The sequence below is a fragment of the Trichosurus vulpecula genome, chromosome 5, assembly GCF_011100635.1.
Source record: "Trichosurus vulpecula isolate mTriVul1 chromosome 5, mTriVul1.pri, whole genome shotgun sequence".
NCBI classification, from domain to species: Eukaryota; Metazoa; Chordata; class Mammalia; order Diprotodontia; family Phalangeridae; genus Trichosurus; species Trichosurus vulpecula.
This window is the reverse complement of record NC_050577.1, coordinates 233730944-233751597: the sequence shown is the minus strand read 5'-3', so window position 1 is coordinate 233751597 and position 20654 is coordinate 233730944. Positions and strand designations below refer to the sequence as shown.

Here is a 20654-nt window from a genome sequence, read left to right as displayed (position 1 = left end):
ATTTCAACTTTGTTACAAACAGGTGGATCAAGCATCGTGAGGCAGATGGACGCTTATTTATCATACTGCTGGCTGGTTTTGTTCGTAGGCGACGAAAACGAGGCCTTTGCTTACCAGGAGATCGACAAACACTATTGGGGTTCAGAGAAGCAAATTTCTCGTCAGCACTTGTTGGGTTGTTTCTGGTTAGGTTCAACTTTGGAGGAGGGGATGCTCAGGTTCTCATGCATCGTTGCTACCATGCAGCAGGGGGCGCTGCAGTAGTGCTGTTAGCTGTCCAAGGCAGGCTTAGGTGTAAATAGAAGAGTCGGAACGTTGGTACTCTCGGGGTTGTCCACAACCCCCAGGCCCGGGCTGGATTCCCTCCGCGCGCACGTATCTCTCCTTCATCCCCAAGTAAATGGAACGCGGTGAATTTCCCCTTTCCTCCAGGTTTATGCCACCCTGGAAAGATTCCTGTACTTTACAGAGGAACTACTCAACTAGGGACTTTTCTCCATCCCGGCCAGAGCACTCTTGCACGTCTAACTGCACCCACAACCTGTCTCTAGTAGCCTCGGGGAATGTTTATTGTTTCTTTGCCTTAATTTAATATCCCCCCCCCCACACACACACACCTGCTTGCATCCTTTCCTATTTAATCATGTCCGCTGCCAGAAACGCCTTAAAATTTCCTGCCAACATTCCTCCGGACGACCTGATAGCACAATGGAACCTGCTTTTTCAGAGTTAATGGGGATTGGGGGTGGGGGTTAATTAAAGTCCCTTTTCTTTCCCGGGGCAGTGTGTGCGTGTGCGCGCACGCACAGAAAACGCAGCTCTCTCTAAACCTGTTCTTCCTTCCCTCCTCTGATTCTCCAGATGATTTTCCAGTTTGACCATGGAGACAACTGGCAGTGTTTGGCACCGAGAGGACTGGGCTGGGGATCAAGTCTGTGCCAGCCGCCGCCGCCCCGGCGGCAGGAAAGGAGAACAAGTCTCTCCCTAGCCCTTTTCTTCTTCCTTCTCTCCTCCCCCTGTGCGCACTCCGGCCACCCCTTCTCGGGCTCCCTTCCAGCAGTCACCGATTGGTCTCGGTGGCTTTCCAGTGTGAAATTGAAGGCGAAAGAAGCCGGAGATGGGGGGGGGGGGGGTAGGGTGGAGAGAATATGGGAGGAGGAGGAGGAGTCCGAGATCCAGGCGAGGAGGTGCAGGCTGACGGGTGGGAGGAGCTGCCCGGGTGGAGAAGCGCACGGAGGGGTGGCCACGCAGGCGCGGGGGGAGCCCCCGAGAGCCCCACGCGGGTGCTTCCCCGAACCTCCAGCCGTGGCTTCTCACTTCAGTGCCGAAGGGGTTGGGGACTGGAAGGAGCTAATAAAGAGTGAATGAGCTACAGCCGCCCGCCACGGCGGCTGGAGACCAAGCGAGCACCCAGAGCTGTGCGAGGGGAAGGAGGGGAAGAGGGAAAGGAGGCGAAGAGGGAAAGGAGGGGGAGGAGGAGGCGGAGGAGCAGAGGCTGCTCTCGTTCCCGTCCCTCCCACTCTCCCTTCTCGACTCTCTCTTTCCCTGTTCTCTCCTCCAGCTGCACCGGCAGCCCAGCTCCGTCCTGTCCATCCCTCCCTCCCCGCACTCGCACCCCTAGTCGTTCCCTCACTAGCCCCGCGGCCTCGCATCGCATCCCGGGCTCCCCGCTTTCCAAACTGCCATGGGTTAGGGTCCGGGCGGAGCGGAGGAAGAGGGATCCCTAAAGCCAAGCGCTCAATAAACCTGCCGCTTGCTAGCTGGCTGCCGGCTCGCCAGGGCTCCCGGGAATGGGGAGAGCGCTCTGAGCCCGCGCCCCGGGGACGGGGAAGGAGGAGACAAGCGGGGCCAGGAGTGAAGAGCAGCAGAAGAGGGGTGGGTTCCAAGGGTTGGGGGAGGGAAGGGGGAGAGAAGGGGAGGGGTAGGAGGGTGGGAGAGAGAAGGAGGAGGAGAGAGAAAAAAGTGAAGCTGGGAGGAGAAGCGGAAGGTGGGGATTGATGCTTCTTTCTCTGTTGCGGCTGCCCTTGTATTGGAAAGGGAGCAGAAGGGAAGGCGGTGGAGAGATGATTGCTGAGTTGGTGAGCAGCGCCCTGGGGCTCGTCTTGTATCTCAACACCCTGAGTGCGGATTTCTGCTACGATGACAGGTAAGAGGGGAGGGGAACTGGGAGGGAGGCTAAAGCAGCTGGATGGGAACTCTGCTAGGCTGCCTGACTGGCTTGCCTCCGGAGTCCGACTAGGAGCCTACTTGGAGGGAGAGTGGTCCGGGCTGCAGGGTTCAACAACATACCAATCGTCACTCCTCCCCCCTCCCCCCGCCCCAGTCCCCAAGCAAACACACGGGGAGAAAACCGGAGTAGTTAGTTTCAGCTCCTAGTTTCTCTGCAGGTTTCTCTCCCTGTTTCTGGTGTTTACAGACACTAAAGTTTCCTAAAGGAAATCTCTGCTATTTGGGAAACTATTCAATGAACATCAGCTTAAAAAAAGTATTACTTGGTGTCACAACAACACAGTAAGTGATTTTGTGTCTGTGCACCAAGGAAACCCACTTCCTTCTCCCGAAACCCTCTTTTCCCCTTCCCTTGCAACTCCCCCCCCCCTTTAAAAAAAAAGGAACAAAAACCGTGAGACTCTTATTTCTAGAAGCGAAAACGGGCGGTGACAGTTGTTAATTTCCCAGAATAAGAACGCCTGCCTCAACTTTCCTTGTCTCCTGGTACAGTACTTTAAAGCAACATAACGCTGCCCCTGGTGTGCCCCCATAGAAGATCGATGGGGCAGCACTTTATAGAAGCCTTCAGCTTTCGTTTGTGTTTGGGAGTTTTCGTTTATGCTTAGCAATTCTTGTATTCTAATTGGGAAAGATGAAGCCCGTGGGGCTTTGACATGGTCTTTTGCATTTGGGTTAGTTTGGGTGGCTAATGAGACCTGAACTGTGTTGTCAAAGAAACTGCATCGATTTCTAGAAAATGTCACACGGGTGCTGGTGTCCCTACCTATTTTCCCCTCCTTTTTAAACGTGCTACTGTTTAGAAACTGATGAAAAGCTCCATTAGCCATTAGGGAAAATTCCAATTTGTGTCTTTTCCAGTGACTTAATCTGATTACAATTAAAACAGATGCATAATTAAAATATATTAGGGAGAACAGTACGCCTGGCTAAACTTATTAACTGTCCTGCGATGTTTCGTGCTCCATTGAAATTAAACCATTCAAAAAGTGAGCATAGATTTACTTTGACAGCTTTTCATCAACCCTTCTCTTGCTATAGAAAGTGTATGGATCCCTTGGGTTAGGGTGAGGTAGTGGCTAGGATTACTCGTAGTGGTTGGGTGGTGAGCAGAGATGAAGTCCGGATCCTCTCCTGGTTGTAATTAGCACTTTTATATAGTCTCTCTTTTCTCTACTATTAGCCTAAAAGCATGTGTATATGTCTTAGGTCAGCGATTCTTGATTCACACCCACTATTAGCCTGCTTCTGAAATCCCAGAGTGATCCGGGGGGTAGAATTCAAGAAATCCTTCTTGGTCATGAATTAGAGTGTTTTTCAGAGCCTAGTAAAGGGAGAACCCAGTGTTCGACTCTAACTTTCCCTAAACTTTTAATCGGAGCTTGCAGATTTTTGATGTTATATACTTTGAGAAATAGTGTGTCTGTGCTTGTGACAGGAGCAGTCTTTATTCTCCAAAGTTACAGTGTACTGCACCTGCTGATAGTGAGTCTGCCAGTGACTCTAGGAAGAAGGAAAAAAAAGACTTCTTTCCTCCAAAGATTGCTAACTTTGCACTGAAAATAGGTTCAGGGATGAATCCTTGCCTTCATTGACTCTGCTTGGGGCAGTTTGAATGTCAGATGTGCAGACAGTACTTGAAAAGGAAGGAATATGTAGTTTTTGTTTTTTTAAGTACCTTCTTAAATACCTTAACTCTTTTTGGGTACTGTGACGATTCAGACTTTGCCACTCTATACTCTTCTTAATAGTTTCTTAGTTCTGATTGGGAAATGACATTACACCCAGGAGAAAACTATACTTTGATAATTATGATTTTACTTTAACTTTTTATATCATGTATATCCTGTAAAGACTGACAAAAACATCTTTACTCCTTGCTTATAAATCATAGTATAGAAGCAGTCCATTGATAACTTAAGTCCATGGAATGTGTTGTGGTCATTAGGATTTAGTTTTTAATGCTAACTATAATTCTTCATATCAATTTCTCACCTTAGGGAGACAGTATACTTTTGTATCATTCATATATATATATATATGTATATGTGTGTGTGTGTGTGTGTGTGTGTGTGTGTATGTATTTAAGAGGTCTGACATCCCGTATTTTTGACATTGAGATCAAATCCTTTCCATCCTAGTGATGCCCTCCAACAATTATGAGGATACATTTTAACTGTGATGTCCGTTTCACAAACCTATCTAAAGTACATAATCCCAGGCTTTCAAAATCTAATTATGATATATCTTCTAGTGAAGATTTAGCATTGCTCTATAGTTGCCCCTGAAATAAACTAGTACATGATTCTAGTGATTGCTTTCTCACATTTGCGGAGGTTTGACTAAATGTTTCCTCCTTCATGTATTGTAGACTGATAATTCCTTGCTAAGGTATAAATCTGAAGTGTAGATCATCCCAAACTACTGTCCTATAATATACATTTACTATTATATAACTTACCCCGTATACAATATGTTTACTGTATATGTATTAGAAAACTATTCTCTCTTTGTAATTGTGTTTGTGTACGCACAAAAGTGTATGTTGTGTATAGAGAGGCAGGGATCAGGGAAGCAAAAGACAAAACTCAAGATCATGGCTTATTCATTCCTACCACTCTGTGTTGTACAACAAACTCCCAAGTTTAAAACATGGCTTAAACTAGAATTGTGGACTTATGCTGCCCCACAGGAGATTTTGTGAAATACAAGCCTCTAAAGGAGGTCAGTGTTGGAACTGCAGGGTCGACCATTCAATATATGTGGGAGGCAGCTCTGACTGCTGACTTCCTTCACTCAGTTACAGTTTTGCATTTAAACTCCAAGAATCAGGTATTTGATTCAGGGGTGTATCATGTTGCTATGACTTAAACTTACCACTCTGGTACCTCTCAAACTGCTATAATTTCTTTTTTCACTACAGAGATCAAGTTTACTTTAGAATCTAAAGCGTGTGTCTAATGGCTTGGAGTGTTTGGAGATCGGAACTAAGAACTAATCAGAACTGAGTAGTAACATAGAAACGTCTTATGACAAAATCAATTTCCTTATGGTAAAATTGAATATTTTACATGTGTTTCTACATGAAACCTAAGAAATTGCTTGGGATGGATAGGATAGAATCCAATCAGCTTCGGAAATTAGAGCAACAGATGAACAGGCTTTGCTCATAGTAGGTACTTAAATCCTTGTTGAATTCATGCATCCAGTTTAGATATTTTTCCCTTTTATATGATTTTATTCTTATACATCAAAGGATAATAATATCTAATATTTATATAATACTTTAAAGTTTACAAGGCATTGTACGAATATTATCTAATGTTAGACTTTTGACAGCTTTATAAAACCCTGTTTTATAGATGAGGAAACAGGTAGACAGAGATAAGTGACTTAGCTAGGGTCATACAGAGACCTTAGAGGCTATCTAGTTTAACTTCTGCATTTTAAATATGAAAAACTGAGGCACTGAGAGTTTGAGGGACTTGTTCAAAGTCACAAAGGCAGTAAGTGCCATATGATGATCTTGAATTTCAAGTGTCTAATCAGTCTGGAATTGGACCTTATAAAAACACCAGCCAGTTGCCTAATTGTGAGCCTGTGTGTTGTATGTGACACATCGATGCACCCCTCCCTTTTTCCAGATCTCTGTGAATAATTTGGGTCTCTGCATTAAACACTGGGGGGGAAAACAAGTCAAAAGAAAAGATTTCCTTTTTTCTGTTATCCTCATAAATGTTAATGATGACATGCGTCATTTTACACTCTCCTAAAAGATGCTATTGTAAGATTCCCATAAAAGTATTATAAAAAGACAGAGAGAGGCTCCTCTAAAACATGACTTGTTCTGAATCATTTTCTTATCATAACCATGTTCTTTATTAGAAAGAAAAACCTATATCAAAATGTATAGAAAAGTGCACAAGAAAAGGAAAGTGAATCTCTTATTTAAGACCTCAAATCAAAATGAGCCAGTGCTTCAGGTAAACAAAGAAGGCTGTTGAGCCAAATTCTTTTGGGATTCAGGAAGGGAGGATGTGTGTTTGCCTGTTGAGATTGGTTAATTTCACTATTGTCCATGGCTGTGTATAAAATCTAACCAAGATGACTTTCTGTTTGAATCTCCCATCATTGTACATGTAACTTGCCTTTTGAGTAATAAGGATTCTCTGTGCATAACTTTCAGGGAAGATCCCACAGGAGGATTTAGGACTATCAAAAATTCACGCTTACATAATTGTGGTTTTGTTGGTCATTTGGGCTTAAATTCAAACTGTAGTGTTGGCACACTGCTAGTTGGATTTTTTTCTAACTGATTTTGATTGACAGTGTTTAAAATTGAGTAGTGCTAGCTTTAAAGTTACAGCTCCTCAAGATCATGATGTATTAAAAAAACAACCTCACTGATTATATTTACCCATTGCTTGCAAATGGTCTTTTAAGGGTGGTGTTAGTCTACCCTTTTGACCTCATGTGGTCCACATCCTTTTTGATTCATGCCCTAATGAAGGTAGTAAAATCAGTTTCTTTAAAGCAAGACAGCCTTTGGAGTAAACTGAAATTAACTTGCAAATTCCAATATGTGTTAACACAGCTAAACCACGAGCCAGCAATCTGTTTACTAGAAAACATCTAGAGACAATTATTACAAAATTAAAAGGGAAAATCATAATTTCCTTCAACGCTCACCTTTCATTGACTGATTACTTATAGAAACAGAAATCTGCAGTAGTCTTTTTTCTAATTTTAAATTCTCCTCCCAGTTTAGAATATATATTTAATAAAATGGGAAACAAGAGTCTAATTTATTGTTTATGGATTGTTTTATGTGGCATTTTTATACTCTTGCTAAGTTCTTTGATGTTTTAAAGGGCTGGGCTTAGAGAAGGGCTATTCTGCTCTTTTGGACAAGTAAATCTATTTTATCTGAAATCACAAATTAAAATCAGGCAAAGCCCATATAGACTGCTGTGAGCTTCCTCCGTTTGGCCTGACACAGGATTTAATCTAGCAAGTGACCCACATACAGGCACCGAGAGCATGTACAAATACTCCGGGGAAAATGGCTTGCCATCTGTCTCTTGGTTGATTTTTTTTTGTATATATACATTTGATTATTAATTTACATTTGGGATTCCACCAGGCCTTTGTCTTGTCATCTACACTTAATTTTTCAGTGCTAATGCACCCCTGTGGTAGTACTGAATTCCTGCCGCTCTAATTCTGAAATGGCTACAACCTTTTGGATTCCAACATGGGCCAGAAGCACGGTTTGTCTTGCTAACCTTTTTCTCATTGCTGCCCAGCACACTAAATGTACTTATTTAAAATGGCCATGATAATAGCAGCTATTTAAAGTTGTGGTCTTTAATATAGTCAAAGGGAACATTTTCTCTGGAACAGATGCTTGTATAATTTTAGCAAAAGAAGAAGGCCCTCTTTAAGGTACTCCAGTAAAATTGCAATCACCATCCCATAAGCGATCTTTTTGCTCTTCTTGTTCTTTGGGGTGCTTGACAGTGAGCAAGGCTTCCATTTTTTTAATGTGTTCCCCTCTTGATAAACTGGAGAACATCCAGAGGAAAACAGGCCAAGGTTGCCTTACACCCATACTACATGCCATTTTCCTTCATTCTTGAAGAAGACCATGACATCAGGAAGGTGATGCCATGATTTGCAAGTGAATTGGATTGAAGTGAGGGAGAGCTGTGCAAAATCACCAGCCTCACTTTCTTCTCCAGAGCCATCTGGGTCTAGTGGCCATATACAGATCAGGACAGCTGGAGATGGCCCTGGATGCAATGGGAGACCTTGGCCTTTTTAAGCTTAGGTCTTTCTGACTTCTCACTTTGACTGAGGCAATGCTCATTCAGTGATTAAGGCTAGGTAAAAATGAGCCAAAGAATGGTCCCTTTTACCTAATCAAAAAAAAAAAGCAGTCTGGGAAGGTAAGATCCTCAGGGTTTTCAGTCAAAACAGGAACAATTACTATTTACATTCACTCTGAGCCATTGGGGTGGGGGTGTGTGTGCAAACAATGACCACTAAGTGGGGCTGGGGCCTGAACCTACTGTTTAAGACATGGTCTTTAAGAAATAAATCTAGCCAGTAAACTCTAAGATATCTTTTGAGGTTTTAGCCATCAAAACTTATATTTCTTTGGGCAGAGCACCCACAGGTAAAGGTATGATACCCTATGTGGACAGAGGGCGAGGAAGGATGGGTGGGGAGGGAAAGGAAGGGAAGGACAGAGGGTGTTTAGCATTGAAAGGAGAAGACTGAGAGGTGATAGTTAAGCTGCCTTCAAATATGTGAAAGCAGTCATGGGGAAGAGGGATTGCATTAGTTCTCTTTACCTCTAGAGGTACTCTCATGGGCAACAGAAAGAAACACTCAAATGATTTGGTTCCAGTAGACAGAAATGGGAAATGGTTTGAAGTTGCAAAGAGGAAAATTTAAGCTTGAGATCAGGAAAACAAATAACTTCTTCATAATTAGAGCTATCAATAAGTAGAATGGACTGCTTAGTATATGGTGAGTTCCCTCTCTTTGGAGGTCAAATAAAGGCCAGCTGATTATGTTTTAGGTTTGTTGTAGAAGGAATTCTTTTTTCAGGAATGACTTAGATCAGATGAAAGAACATGAGCTCTTGCATCAGAGGACCTGGGTTCAAATCCCATCTTTGACACTTAGCACTTATGTGGCCTTGGGTTAATTAATTACTTAACCTCTGTGGCCTCAGGTTCTTCAACTGTAAAATGAAGGGTTTGGATTAGGTGACCTCTGAGGCCACTTCAGCTGTAGACCTATGAACCTTTGAGTTCTAGCCAACTCTAGAAAAATGTGCATTCTGTTGTTATTTAGTCATTTTTCCAGTTGTGTCTAATTTTTGTGACCCCATTTGGGTTTATGTTGGCACAGATATTGGAGTGGTTTGCTGTTCTTCCTCCAGCTCATTTTACAGATGAGGAAACTGAAGCAAATAGGGTTAAGTGACTTGCTCAGGGTCACTTGGCTAGGGAGTAGCAGGGGCCAGATTTGAACTCAAGAAGAGGAGTCTTCCTGACTCCAGGCTCAGCACTCTATCCACTGTGCCACCTAACTGACCAATGTACCTCTTTATTTTCTATTAGAAGAAAAGCATTGCATATTTCATCTTCTAGTACTTGGAATTTTTAACTCCTAGTGGATAATTTGTTATGTAAATTAATCATGATGGAAAGTTAAGGGTAGATTTGAAAATGAAGACCTGCCCTCTATGAATGTATGTTATTATTTAGGAGTCAAAGAAGAAAGAGCTTATTTAATTAAACACATTGGGATTTGTCTGGAGTTGGCAGTACTCTCTATTTAAATGATTTTCTATAACTGTGTTCAAATTTATGTTAACTTACTTGTATCTTGCTTTATCTTACTACCCCTCCCTTCCCAATAGAATGTAAGCTCCTTGAGGGCAGACCCCATCTCATTTTTATCTAACTGTAATCCTAGCTCCTAGACAATTTTAATGCCCAATGAATTGATTTATTTTCAGAATGTATAAAAAAGTCTTGTGTAGTTATTCACAAACAACTGTCAGTTTCCCTGAAGATTTCATCTTCATGAGCTCCCAAGGGAAAAAAAAAAGTACCTTTCAGTATCTTACCAATTATGCATGCTACAGAGGATGCTCACTTTTTATAAATGCCTGTTTGCAGAAACAGTGCACTGACCCTTTGTTTTCTTTGCTGACTTGGTCAATTAATTTTCTACAAAAACTTCGCTGCACGGTGAAAAGTCTTTGAATCAAGGAATCAGAAGTTAGAATTAGGGAGACACTGATGGTTTGCTCATTGGCAGGAAGAATCTCCTTTTATAATTTGTCTTCTTTTACTTTTGATCCTTTTTCATTTGTAGTTTGAGTAAGATGTGTATCCTTTAACATTTAAGAAGAAATTTATATTGGCTTCTTTCCCAGAAAGAAAGTGTGACCGGCATCCCTGGTAGGCAGGTAGTCTTAGTCCTGATTCTCAAAGCATGTGTTATATCTTTAGGTTATTTTTTCATTGTAAGCTTTATATAAAGGCTTTAGAATCCAGCCCATAGTTGGGGTTCCTGAGTTGTTGTCAAAGACCACTCACTGTTTTCCTTCGAGGTGTGGGGACTTCTAACTCTCTGTGTTGACCTGACCACTTGGCTAGTCCTATGGATCATTGTCTTCTGTCTTCAGAGATTTTAGCACATTTTCTAGGTAGTTTGTTGAGGCCAACAAGACACTGTGCAGTGCTATCAAGTTACTATTGATCTCTCCTCCGGCAGTTCACATTTTCAATCACATTTGTCATTCTCTGGGACTCAAGGTTTCCGGAATGAAATGAGTAAATGTTGGTTTTATTCACTTAGAAAGGAAGGAAGAGAGCCTACAACTCACCTTGTTTTCTTTTTCTTTTAAACAAATATTTTAAGTGTGTGAACACAAATTTATTTTGAGTAATTAGACAAGGAATGAGTTAGTTCGGGAGAGTTTTGAAGAAGGCAAGCTCACCAAAATGATGTGTTTTCCAAAATCTACAGGGAGAATCATAGGAGCATGGTGGTTTTTAGTTGTTTCAGTTGTGTCCAACTTTTCGTGACCTCATTTGGGATTTTCTTGGCAAAGATACCGGTTTGCCATTTCCTTCTCCAACCCATTTTACAGATGAGGAAACTGAGGCAACCAGGGTTAAATGACTTGCCCAGGGTCACCCAGCTAGTAAGTGTCTGAGGTCAGATTTGAACTCAGGAAGATGAGTCTTCCTAATTCTAAGCCCACTGCGCCACCAAGCTGCCATTATGAGACTGGTGAGATCATAGAATCAAAGATTTCTTGCAGAAAGAGATTTTAGAAGTTAAATAGTCCAGTAGGCTTATTATGGAGATGAAGAAATTGAGGCCTGAAGGGATTAACATCTTTGCCCAAAGGCACGTAAGTAGTAATTGGCAAAGCCAGAGTTTGAACCCTAGTATTCTTCCTCCAATCTAGCACTCTTTCTCTTAGCACTATTCATTTTGTTTAGTAGTCAATCAGGAAAAGAGAAGGGGTCAGTAAAGTCATTGGTGTAGGAAAGACCCAGATTAGGAAACTCTCAATGAAGGTTGGTACCTTCTCTGTATAGCAGTGAGAGGTTAAGTGACTTGACCGAGGTCACATAACCTATGTGACAGAGGTGGGATTTTAACTTATTTCTTCCAAACTCAACTTCAGGGCCAACTCTCTAGCCATTATGGAGCACTTTCTCTTTTATTGTTATGATAGGAACCAACTATCATCCTTCTTTCTTTTATAAGTAAGAAAACTTTGAATGATTAAATGCTCGTGATTGCTACAAGAACATTGGTTGCAGAGAGAGGTCTAGCACTTCTTCTTTAACAAATGCTTATTAAATTTCTATTATGTGTAAAGCATAGAGCTAGGTGAGAGGGATGTAGAGATAAAAATGATTTTGTGTTTATTAGGATCTTAAACAGAGATAAGTATAATACATAGTAGGCAGTGTTGTGGGCACAATGTAGGTGGGGAAGGGAAGGGAATGAGCATTTGTATGGTGCCTACTGCAGAAGGCCAGGCACTGTGCTAAGTGCTTTATGAGTATTACCTCATTTGATTCTCACAACAACCCTGTGGGGAAAGTGCTGGTATTGTCCAATTTTGCAGTTGAGGAAAGTGAGGCAAAGGGAAGTTAAGTGACTTACTTAGGGTCACACAATTGTTGCGGAGTAGTGTCCAACTTTTTGTGACCTCAGTTTTTGTTGTTGTTTGGTTTTGTTTGTTTTTTGGAGAAGATATTCGAGTGCTTTGCCATTTCCTTCTCCAGCTCATTCATTTTACAGATGAAGAACCGAGGCAAACACTTTTAAGTGACTTATCGAGGGTCACACGGTCATAATAAATGTGTGAGGCTGGGTTTGAACTCAGGTGGTCCTGACTCCCGGCCCAGCACTCTAGCCGTTGTGCTACCTGCTACCTAGGAAGAGGGAGCCAGATCCAGAGCCCCAGGGAAATTTGTTTCTAATTTTGTCTTTGATTTACTTTGTCACACTGTTGATCACGAAAAAACCCTGAATACAAATATAATCAACCAACCAATGGTAGTTTGCTATATGCCAAGCGTTGTGCAAGGAGCTGGAGACACACGTACAGATTCGAGATAGGCCTCTGCCCTCAAGAAGCTTGCAGTCTGTCGGGGAAATACAACATCTTCACAGAGGGGTAAACACAGGATAGATACAAAAATAAATACACAGTGATTTGGGGGAGGGAGCAGGACAATGGTTCCTATAGTTTTGTAGTTTGTATAATCTTTAATTATTATGCATCTGTAACTTGAAGGTATGGCTGTGTTAGCTTGTCCATTTCAGAGATATCTTAATGTAGAGGTGCTGAAAAATATGGCAGACAAGTTGCTATTTTTTGTGCTTCTTGGACTTGCTCCTTCATTACTGTCATGGTATCTCAGGGTGTGATAAAGTACTGAAGTGTTGCTCAGTATGTGGCTTTGGTTCAGGAGATTGGCCCTCATGATTTACATAGTTTATTAAATGAAGTAATCAAATGAATCTGTTGTCACTTCTGTCAGATCTCATTGTCTTCGATTATTCCCCTGCATTCCATGGAAACTGTGCTGACACTTTAAAAGACTCATGATTTCATCTGAGTGGGTGGGCTCTTCACTGACATAGATTGCAACCCCTCCATTCTTTAATAGATGTCTTCAGATTTGCTGTATTGAAAATAATTCATCACTCCCTGTGGTGGCCATGTTTCTGGTGATAAGGAGCTCTGAACTTTGCTAGGCTGGTCCCTCAAGGGAAAGGTCCCCAGTGTGTTTCTGTTACAACTTGGCAGGATCTGCCAAAGCTTATGTTCTTTGATTGTAGCCTTCTGCAAACTAATATTCCTTCCATCACACAATGAGGCATTTGAATAAAGCTGTAGTGTTATTTTATAGAAATTTGAGATTTATATTTAAGGCAGGAGTTTCTTAACTTGGAATCTGTGAATTCATCTTTCTAATATTTTGAGAACCGTTTCAATATAATTGTTTTCTTTTGTCATCCAATGTATTGTATTTTGTGCATTTAAAAATACTATTTTAGCATAGGGTCTTTAGGTTTCACCAGACTGCAAAAGGGATCTATCACACACACAAAAAATTAAGAATCCCTGATTTAAGATTACTTCCTCAGAGTTACGTTTTTTCCCCTTAAAATGAGGTGGCGTGGTTTTCTCCAAATGGATTGTATAATCAGGCAAAATTGTTAAGAAAAGTTATGACCCCAATGAAAGGATGGGGGATGTAAGATGTTCTCAATGGGAAATTTCATCCCTTAGATAGTATTTCCTGCTAGATATTCTAGCCACATCAAAACAGGCATGTAAGAATGTATGGTGGGAATACATAGGCTGCAGCAAATTACCAATGATGACATCTTCAAGGAGGTAATGACAAGGAAGGAGGTTGTTAGCTGACAAAGTATGGAGAGTCTAACCCTCTCATTTTACAGATGAGAAAACTGAGACCAAGAAAGCTTGAGTGGCTCATTAAAATCTCTCTGGTAGATGGACTGCCTGAATATTGTAATGGCACCCAAAAATATTATAGTAGCAAAAAAGAATGACTCCTTTGCCTAGGGTGGATACTCTGTGGAGGATTTACATAATGCGTTGATAAGAATCTCTTCTAGGAATTTCTGTGCTGGGTAGGTGAGGGTGGGGTTCTGGGTAGGGGAAGGAGGAGGTGGGGCCAGAGAGTTCAGTTATACCTTAGTTTCCTGGAAGAGTAGGTACACTCCCCTGCACTGGGAAGTTTCTATATATTGGAAGACTGGTCATTGCTTGGGAGGCAGGATGAGATGGAGTGTGTAATCAATTCAAGTGTCAGGGAAAAGCATGAGATGCTCAGGAATCTATGAATTTTGGCATCCTGGGGCAAAAGCCTGATCCCTCCTATCATGCTATGGACATGATGAGGTCATTGATGTATTCTGTTGCTGTTGAGTCATTTCAGTTGTGTCTGACTCTGGGGCTTTCTTGGAAAAACACTGATGTTTCATTCTCCAACTCATTTTACAGATGAGGAACTGAGGCAAACAAAGTTAAGTGATTTGCCCAGGGTAACACAGCTAGTAAGTGTTTGAATCCAAATTTGAACCCAGGATGTCCTGACTCTATCCACCGAGCCACCTAGCGGCCCCCTGTGACGTATGCTAGGGATTATTAATTTCTTCTGATAACTAATAACATTTTGAATCTATTTCTTTTTTACGGAAATGTTCTATCCACAAAATTTTAAGAATGTTTAAAGCTTCAATTTATGTCTTTATGTCTACACGGGCACAATATGACTCTTAATATTTTGAATTATGTTTAATGATAGAACTGAAGTTTATCAATTAGTTACATTTAAACATTGTTTCTAAACCCAATAGAAAAACTGGCAACCCCATATGACACAGAATATTTGAAATTCTTTGGGTATTAATATAAAAATATAGTTTGCAAATTGAAGTTTCACGTTAGGGAGAAGTGTTTGATTTTTTTTTAGATAACCTACTCAACAAATGCCTGTAATGATTTCATAAATATTCTTAGCATAATTTCTAATTATAGTCAAAATCAGATGTAAGAAGACCATGGTGTTGCAAACTGTAGAATTATTTTAATGATTCCATCATCCAGCTTGTGTTTCTGAATTTAGGATTTTATTTCTGGGCCTGAGATGTAAACAGGGGATAATGACTTGACCACAGGATAAAAAAATGGTCCAAGTGAACATAGGTGGATGGAGAAAGAATAATGAAAAGGAAAGCATTTTGGAAAAGTAAATGGCTTTTTTTTTGTCCATTTCCAAGTTTTTTCTAGGGTAAAACTTTTTTTTAAGCACTGTTTTTCCTTCTTGTAAATACTCCTGGAATTTGAAAATGGTTAATGAACAGTCAGTTCAGTTTGGGAACAAAGCTCCTCAAACCAGCAAGGATTTATTTATTTATTTTTAAAATTTTAATTCAGCAACAGCAGAGCATGGGGGACCAAAATTGGCCTTCAAGTTAGTTAGGAAGGCCTAGTTCTGAGTCCCACCTTTGACACATACTGACTGCGTGATCCTGGGCAAAATATTTAAGCTCTCAGTTCTCTGGGCCAAAGGTATTGAACAGAAAAGGCCACATGTGGCCCGCAACACTCCCAAATGGAGTCCAAGCCAGATTAAAATGTAATTGGGAAGTATTGAACAAAACAAATAAAAATACAATAAAACAGAGGTAATTATGTTAATATGTGGTTTTCTCAGTCAATGTGCAACCCATAGCAATTCTTCTATATAGTTAAATGGCGCCTTTTTCTATTGGAGTTTGGCACCACTGTCCTAGGCAACTCTCTAAGAAGATAAGTGTCAGAGAAAGTGCCAAGATACTTTGGTAGAGGGAGTTTCTGTGCTTTGGAGCCCCCTATACCAACAAAATCAGAGGTTAAGTCTCTATCCCTATTATACACTGTCCCATAAAATAATATTCTCAAGAGGAAACGGCTTTGTGTCATGACTATAAGGACTACATCCATGGATCTGCCCAAATTCCCTAGTTTTCCAAAGCTATTTGGCATCACCACTACTTTCTGTACCTTTTTTAAAATACAGGTCTTGAGATCAGAGATCTAGAGCTGGAGGCATCCTCTGAGGTCTATTTAGTCCAAATAACACCCTCATTTTACAGATTAGGATCTGAGAGGTTAAATGACCTGCCTCAATTCACTCTGGCAGTGAGGGTCAGAGTCACGATTTGAACAAAGTTTCTCCAACCACGCTAATTATATTGTGATTCCGTTGGACAGTCATGTGAAACATCTCAGGACTTGTTATCAGTGGTGGAGCAGTCTCAGGCCTGCATCCCAAAGACTCCCCTTTGCCTATTAACCAGTTTTTGGATACTTTTGTCTTTCTGTGCCTAGTTTCATAATAGTATTATCACTGACTGTTAATACTTTGAATTTGTGGAAGAGATTACATGTGAAAACCTTTGGAACAAAGTGTTTCATGAAGCATATTGTTTTATTAAGAACAAAATTTTATTTTTCTGATTCCTTAAATTATTAACTATTGAATATATCCCCAAGTGCTTTAAAGAATGTAGGACAGCAGATTTAGCTCATTTATACTGTAATCTTGGCTCCTCCAGTCTTTTGTAGCATCTTAGGAAAAGTCACTTCATTTCTGTCTCAGTTTCCTCATTTGTAAAGAGAAGACATGGGACTATATTATGCTAACATCCCTTTTAGTTTTAAAGTTCAGTGATGGCTGTAGGAGAAGAAGAATTCATTCAAAAGGTGAGCTACCAATGGCAAATGTTCCATCTCTCCAGATGATTTAGCTGTGAAATTTGGGGGAAAAAACAACAAAAAAAAGTTCTGAGATGGATATGAAGAAATTTGGCATTTTATGTACAGTAATTGCCCATATAGAAGGAAGCAAATATTTATTGCATATTTGAAAAACTAGTGTACCTGACTGAATCCCTTTGGTAAATCTTACTTAAAATATGATACCTATCCTTGAGGCATTACTCAAAGAGGAAAAGTGTATCAAAACATAGTCACTGAGTTTTATAGAACAGAAATGTTTTAAATTTTAACTCAGCATCATGTTGAGATGAATCAGCCTACCAAGCTCAGGGAACTTAGCATATGAATGACAAATCATAGCAAACACCTGTGGGTAGAAGGAGAATTAGAGCTCCTGGTTTTCCAACACTGATTCCTGGGAGGTTGTGGTGTTCCAAGATTCATAGCTATATAGCGTAACCAGGAAAATATTTAGTTGAAAAGGTGGGTTTTTGAACCAAAGCTTACAATTGCTGATGGCACTACATTAATTTCCCAAACACAATTCAACCTACTGCCTTCTTCCTATTCAATTTTGGGCCCAGCTCATTGTACCTTCCCAGTGGTCCATGTCATTTTGTTTAATGATGGAGGAACTCAACAGACTGATTATTGAGCTGCATATCACCATGTGAATGGTAGACGTTTTTCATCCACTTAGCTTTTTTTGTATGAATTTGTTAGGTAGATCTCTGTTGAATAGACATGGACTGAGTAATAATCAGTGATCTGGGGCTTGATGCAATCAGCAATATATCATCCACAGAAAGGAATATCTGAAGGGTCACAGGATCAAAGATTTAGAGGCAGAAGGGACCTTAGAAGGCCACTGAGTCCCACCTCTTCATTTTACAGTCACACAGCTATTAAGTGTGTCAAGTGTCTGAGGTTGGATTTGAACTTAGGTCCTCCCGACTCCAGGGCTGGTGCTCTACTCACTGCACCACCCAGCTGCCCCAACTCTGAAGTGTCTTCTAACCAGAAAATAACCAAACAGAACAGAATAACTACTTCTATGTTTGCATTTCATCAGAAATCCCAGATGAGCCTAACAAATAGATGTATCTCTCTAGAAACCCTCTATTTCATTGAAGCTCCATGTATTTTAATGTCTGTTTTTAACTTTTGCAGAAGTTGCACTGGTTAATAGATAAAACCTTGGCTTGAAAATGAAGCTATTTGCCATCCACGCCAAACTTTATGTGGCTTAGGTCGTATTATTTAGCCACTTGGGGCCTTAGTTTTTTATGTATTCAATGGCAATCATAACTTTTCAGAATCTCCCATATGATAATATATTTCTTTCAATATTAAGATATATATTTTTCTCTTTATATAGAGATATGAAATCATTTTGAAATTCTAGGAGATAGAATGTAGTGAAATATATGTCTGTAGTTTAAATTTTTAAAGAGACCTATGATTTTGTTGGTATAGGGAGCTTTTGGTGAGAAAATTTCTCTACCAATGCTGACTGACACCTGCTCTGCAGCTTCTAATTTTAGAAAATTGCACCAAGAAATTAATTGACTTGCCCAGGATCACACAGCTCATATGTGTCCAAGGAGGGATTTGAAGCCAGATATTTTCTCATTTCAAAGCCTATCTTCAACACCATTGTCTGATTATCAATGTCAACATGAGGCATAGAACCGTTGTTAATGACAATATCACAATCTTTGCGATAGTCCCATGAAATAGATTGATGTTAAATTCTGGTTTTGACAAATAAATGAACTGGTAAGCAGTTACCTTGAACCAACCCTAGCCCAGAATGTGAATCTCCAGAGTCACAGTGTAGCTGCTGCTTTTATTAGATCAAAATGCTGGGCAATCCATTAAATGAAAATTTGGTTGGAGTGGTGTGAAAAACTTCCAGGCTTTGGGAGAGAGGCAAGTTAAATATAGACATTTGGGATGCTGAAACTAAGTATGCTTTAAGGACAATCAGGCATCAGGTGATAGAAGAAGTGAGGAGGGAGGTTAGGAATAGAATCACATTGTAACAGTGACTCCATTCACCTTAAAAAAATAAAATAAAAAGGTAAGGAGTACAGGAAAGACGAGCAGCTCTCCTGATAGGCTAGTAGACTCTCTATTTTTAGTCCTGTACAGTAAAAATTGGCTATCTGAACATTTCAGGAAATGGATTGCTCTAGATAAGTAAATGTCCTGGAGAGGTGAAGGCTTATGCTACAATCTTTCCTTACTGACTGATTTTTGGTGGCTCTTTTTCTAGAGTGCACCATGCATTTCTTTTAACATTGTATTATCCTATAGACCGAGGGCAGCTAGGTGGTGCAGTGGATAGAGAGCCAGGCCTGGAATCAGACTCATTGTCCTGAGTTCAAATGTAGCCTCAGACACTTAGTAGCTCTGTGACCCTGGGCAAGTCACTTAACCCCATTTGCCTCAGTTTCCTCATCTGCGGAATGAGCTGGAGAAAGAAATGGCAAACCACTTCTGTATCATTACCAAGAAAACCCCAAATGGGGTCACAAAGAATCCGAAAAACGACTTAAAATCCCGTAGACCTAGCTGCTTCAGACGATGTGGGACAAAGTTTTGGATGACTTGCTTTGTCATAGGGAGTCAGAGATCATCTAATTCACACTTCTTCTTTTTACAGATAATGTGACCCATTTCCTTTTACAGTAGAGATAACCTGAGTCCTAGAGAGGTGAAAGGATACTTGCCTGGTGTCATATAAGTAGGAAAACTGGGATTTGGACCAAGATCCCCAGCTGCCAAATCTAATATTCTTTCCCCTAGACCTCTGCCTAACTTCCCCAGGCTATTGGACTGCTCGAGTTATCACAGCTTTAGCACATCACACTGATGTCCTTAGAGGCTGAAGCACTGGCATGCAAGGGGTTGTTGATACCCCAAAGTTCAGAGTTGTTTATTGGCTGAAAGGGTTCTCTCTCAACAGTGATCTCATTAATGCTAAGTGGTTTTGTGTGTGTGTGTGTGTGTGTGTGTGTGTGTGTGTGTGTGTGTTTGTTTATACATACATATTTGTGATCATGGTGGCCATCTCTAGAGTGGGGGGGAAGGGGAAGAAAAAAATTATATTATAACTTTATTATATATCTAAAAGGAACAGCAAGTTGTACATAATAGATTTGCAGTTTCATGTGTAATCATCTTTATGACTATTCTACTATGTTATGGAAATGCTTGTTTTATTTCTTAAGTTCAGAATTTAAAAAAAATTAGATTAGCATAGTCATTAATGAGCTAATAATTTCCTTTGGTTTATATTTGATTATACCAATAAATGATTGTATGCCAGGCTATAAGATGCTATAGCATATTGCTTATTTCCTTCCTCCCTTCCTTGCTCCCTCCTTTCCTTCCTCCCTTCCTTGCTCCCTCCTTTCCTTCCTTCTTCCATTCCTTCCTTCCTTCCTTCCTTCCTTCTTTCCTTCCTTCCTTCCTTTTGCATTTGTTGTGTATATATTATGTTTTTTTTGACTGTGGACCTGTTGTATCTTCCTGGTAAAATGGAAGTTCCTTGAAGGCAGAATTTCAGAATGCAGTTGCTAGCTTTTATTCCCCTCAGTTGGGGTGTCTGTGTTTCTCTGGCCCCATCACTGCTGTATCGTCTCTGCCATTTCTTGGCATCCAGCCCGATCTTGTCTATCCTTTTTTCTTTCTGGTCTTCGTTCCTTCTCCTGTGCCTTTTGGTTTTTGTGTGAAAAGCCTGACTTGTCACATACATAGCTATTTAGAGCACTCCTTTCTTTGCGGAGAATGAATAGACCTATCAGAATGCATTAGTTCCATTTTTTTGTTTGTTTCTTGGAGTCTTCTTGATTGTGTTCACTGAAAATATGTGTCCAAAGGCAGTTTCATTGTCATCAAAGATTTTTCTTAGTTACTTTGGTGTTCAGAGCTGTCTTAGTGGCTGAAGGATTCCAAAAGGCAGGATTCTGGATAGTTTAGATTTTGGTTTTTTTTTTTAAAATATAAATTTTACTTTGACATTCACTGATAAGTCCAGGCTGTGATAGGGATGGAGAGCAGCCCT

At 40.6% G+C, this 20654-nt stretch overlaps 1 protein-coding gene across 3 annotated transcripts in view; it reads left to right on the top strand.

Moving 5' to 3' along the window:
* The first annotated feature begins 1512 nt into the window (after positions 1-1512).
* The window catches only part of TMTC2 (transmembrane O-mannosyltransferase targeting cadherins 2), a 534931-nt gene continuing 515789 nt past the window's right edge, over positions 1513-20654 (top strand). Inside the window, exons 1-2 of one of the 3 annotated variants that reach the window (XM_036759984.1) lie at positions 1513-1875; positions 2038-2146. In XM_036759984.1, coding sequence (XP_036615879.1) covers positions 2064-2146 — 83 coding nt within the window. In that variant the 5' untranslated portion in view covers positions 1513-1875; positions 2038-2063. Of the gene's footprint in view, positions 1876-1954; positions 2147-20654 lie in introns of those variants that run through there. The other 2 variants (XM_036759983.1, XM_036759985.1) reach the window with 2 other exon arrangements.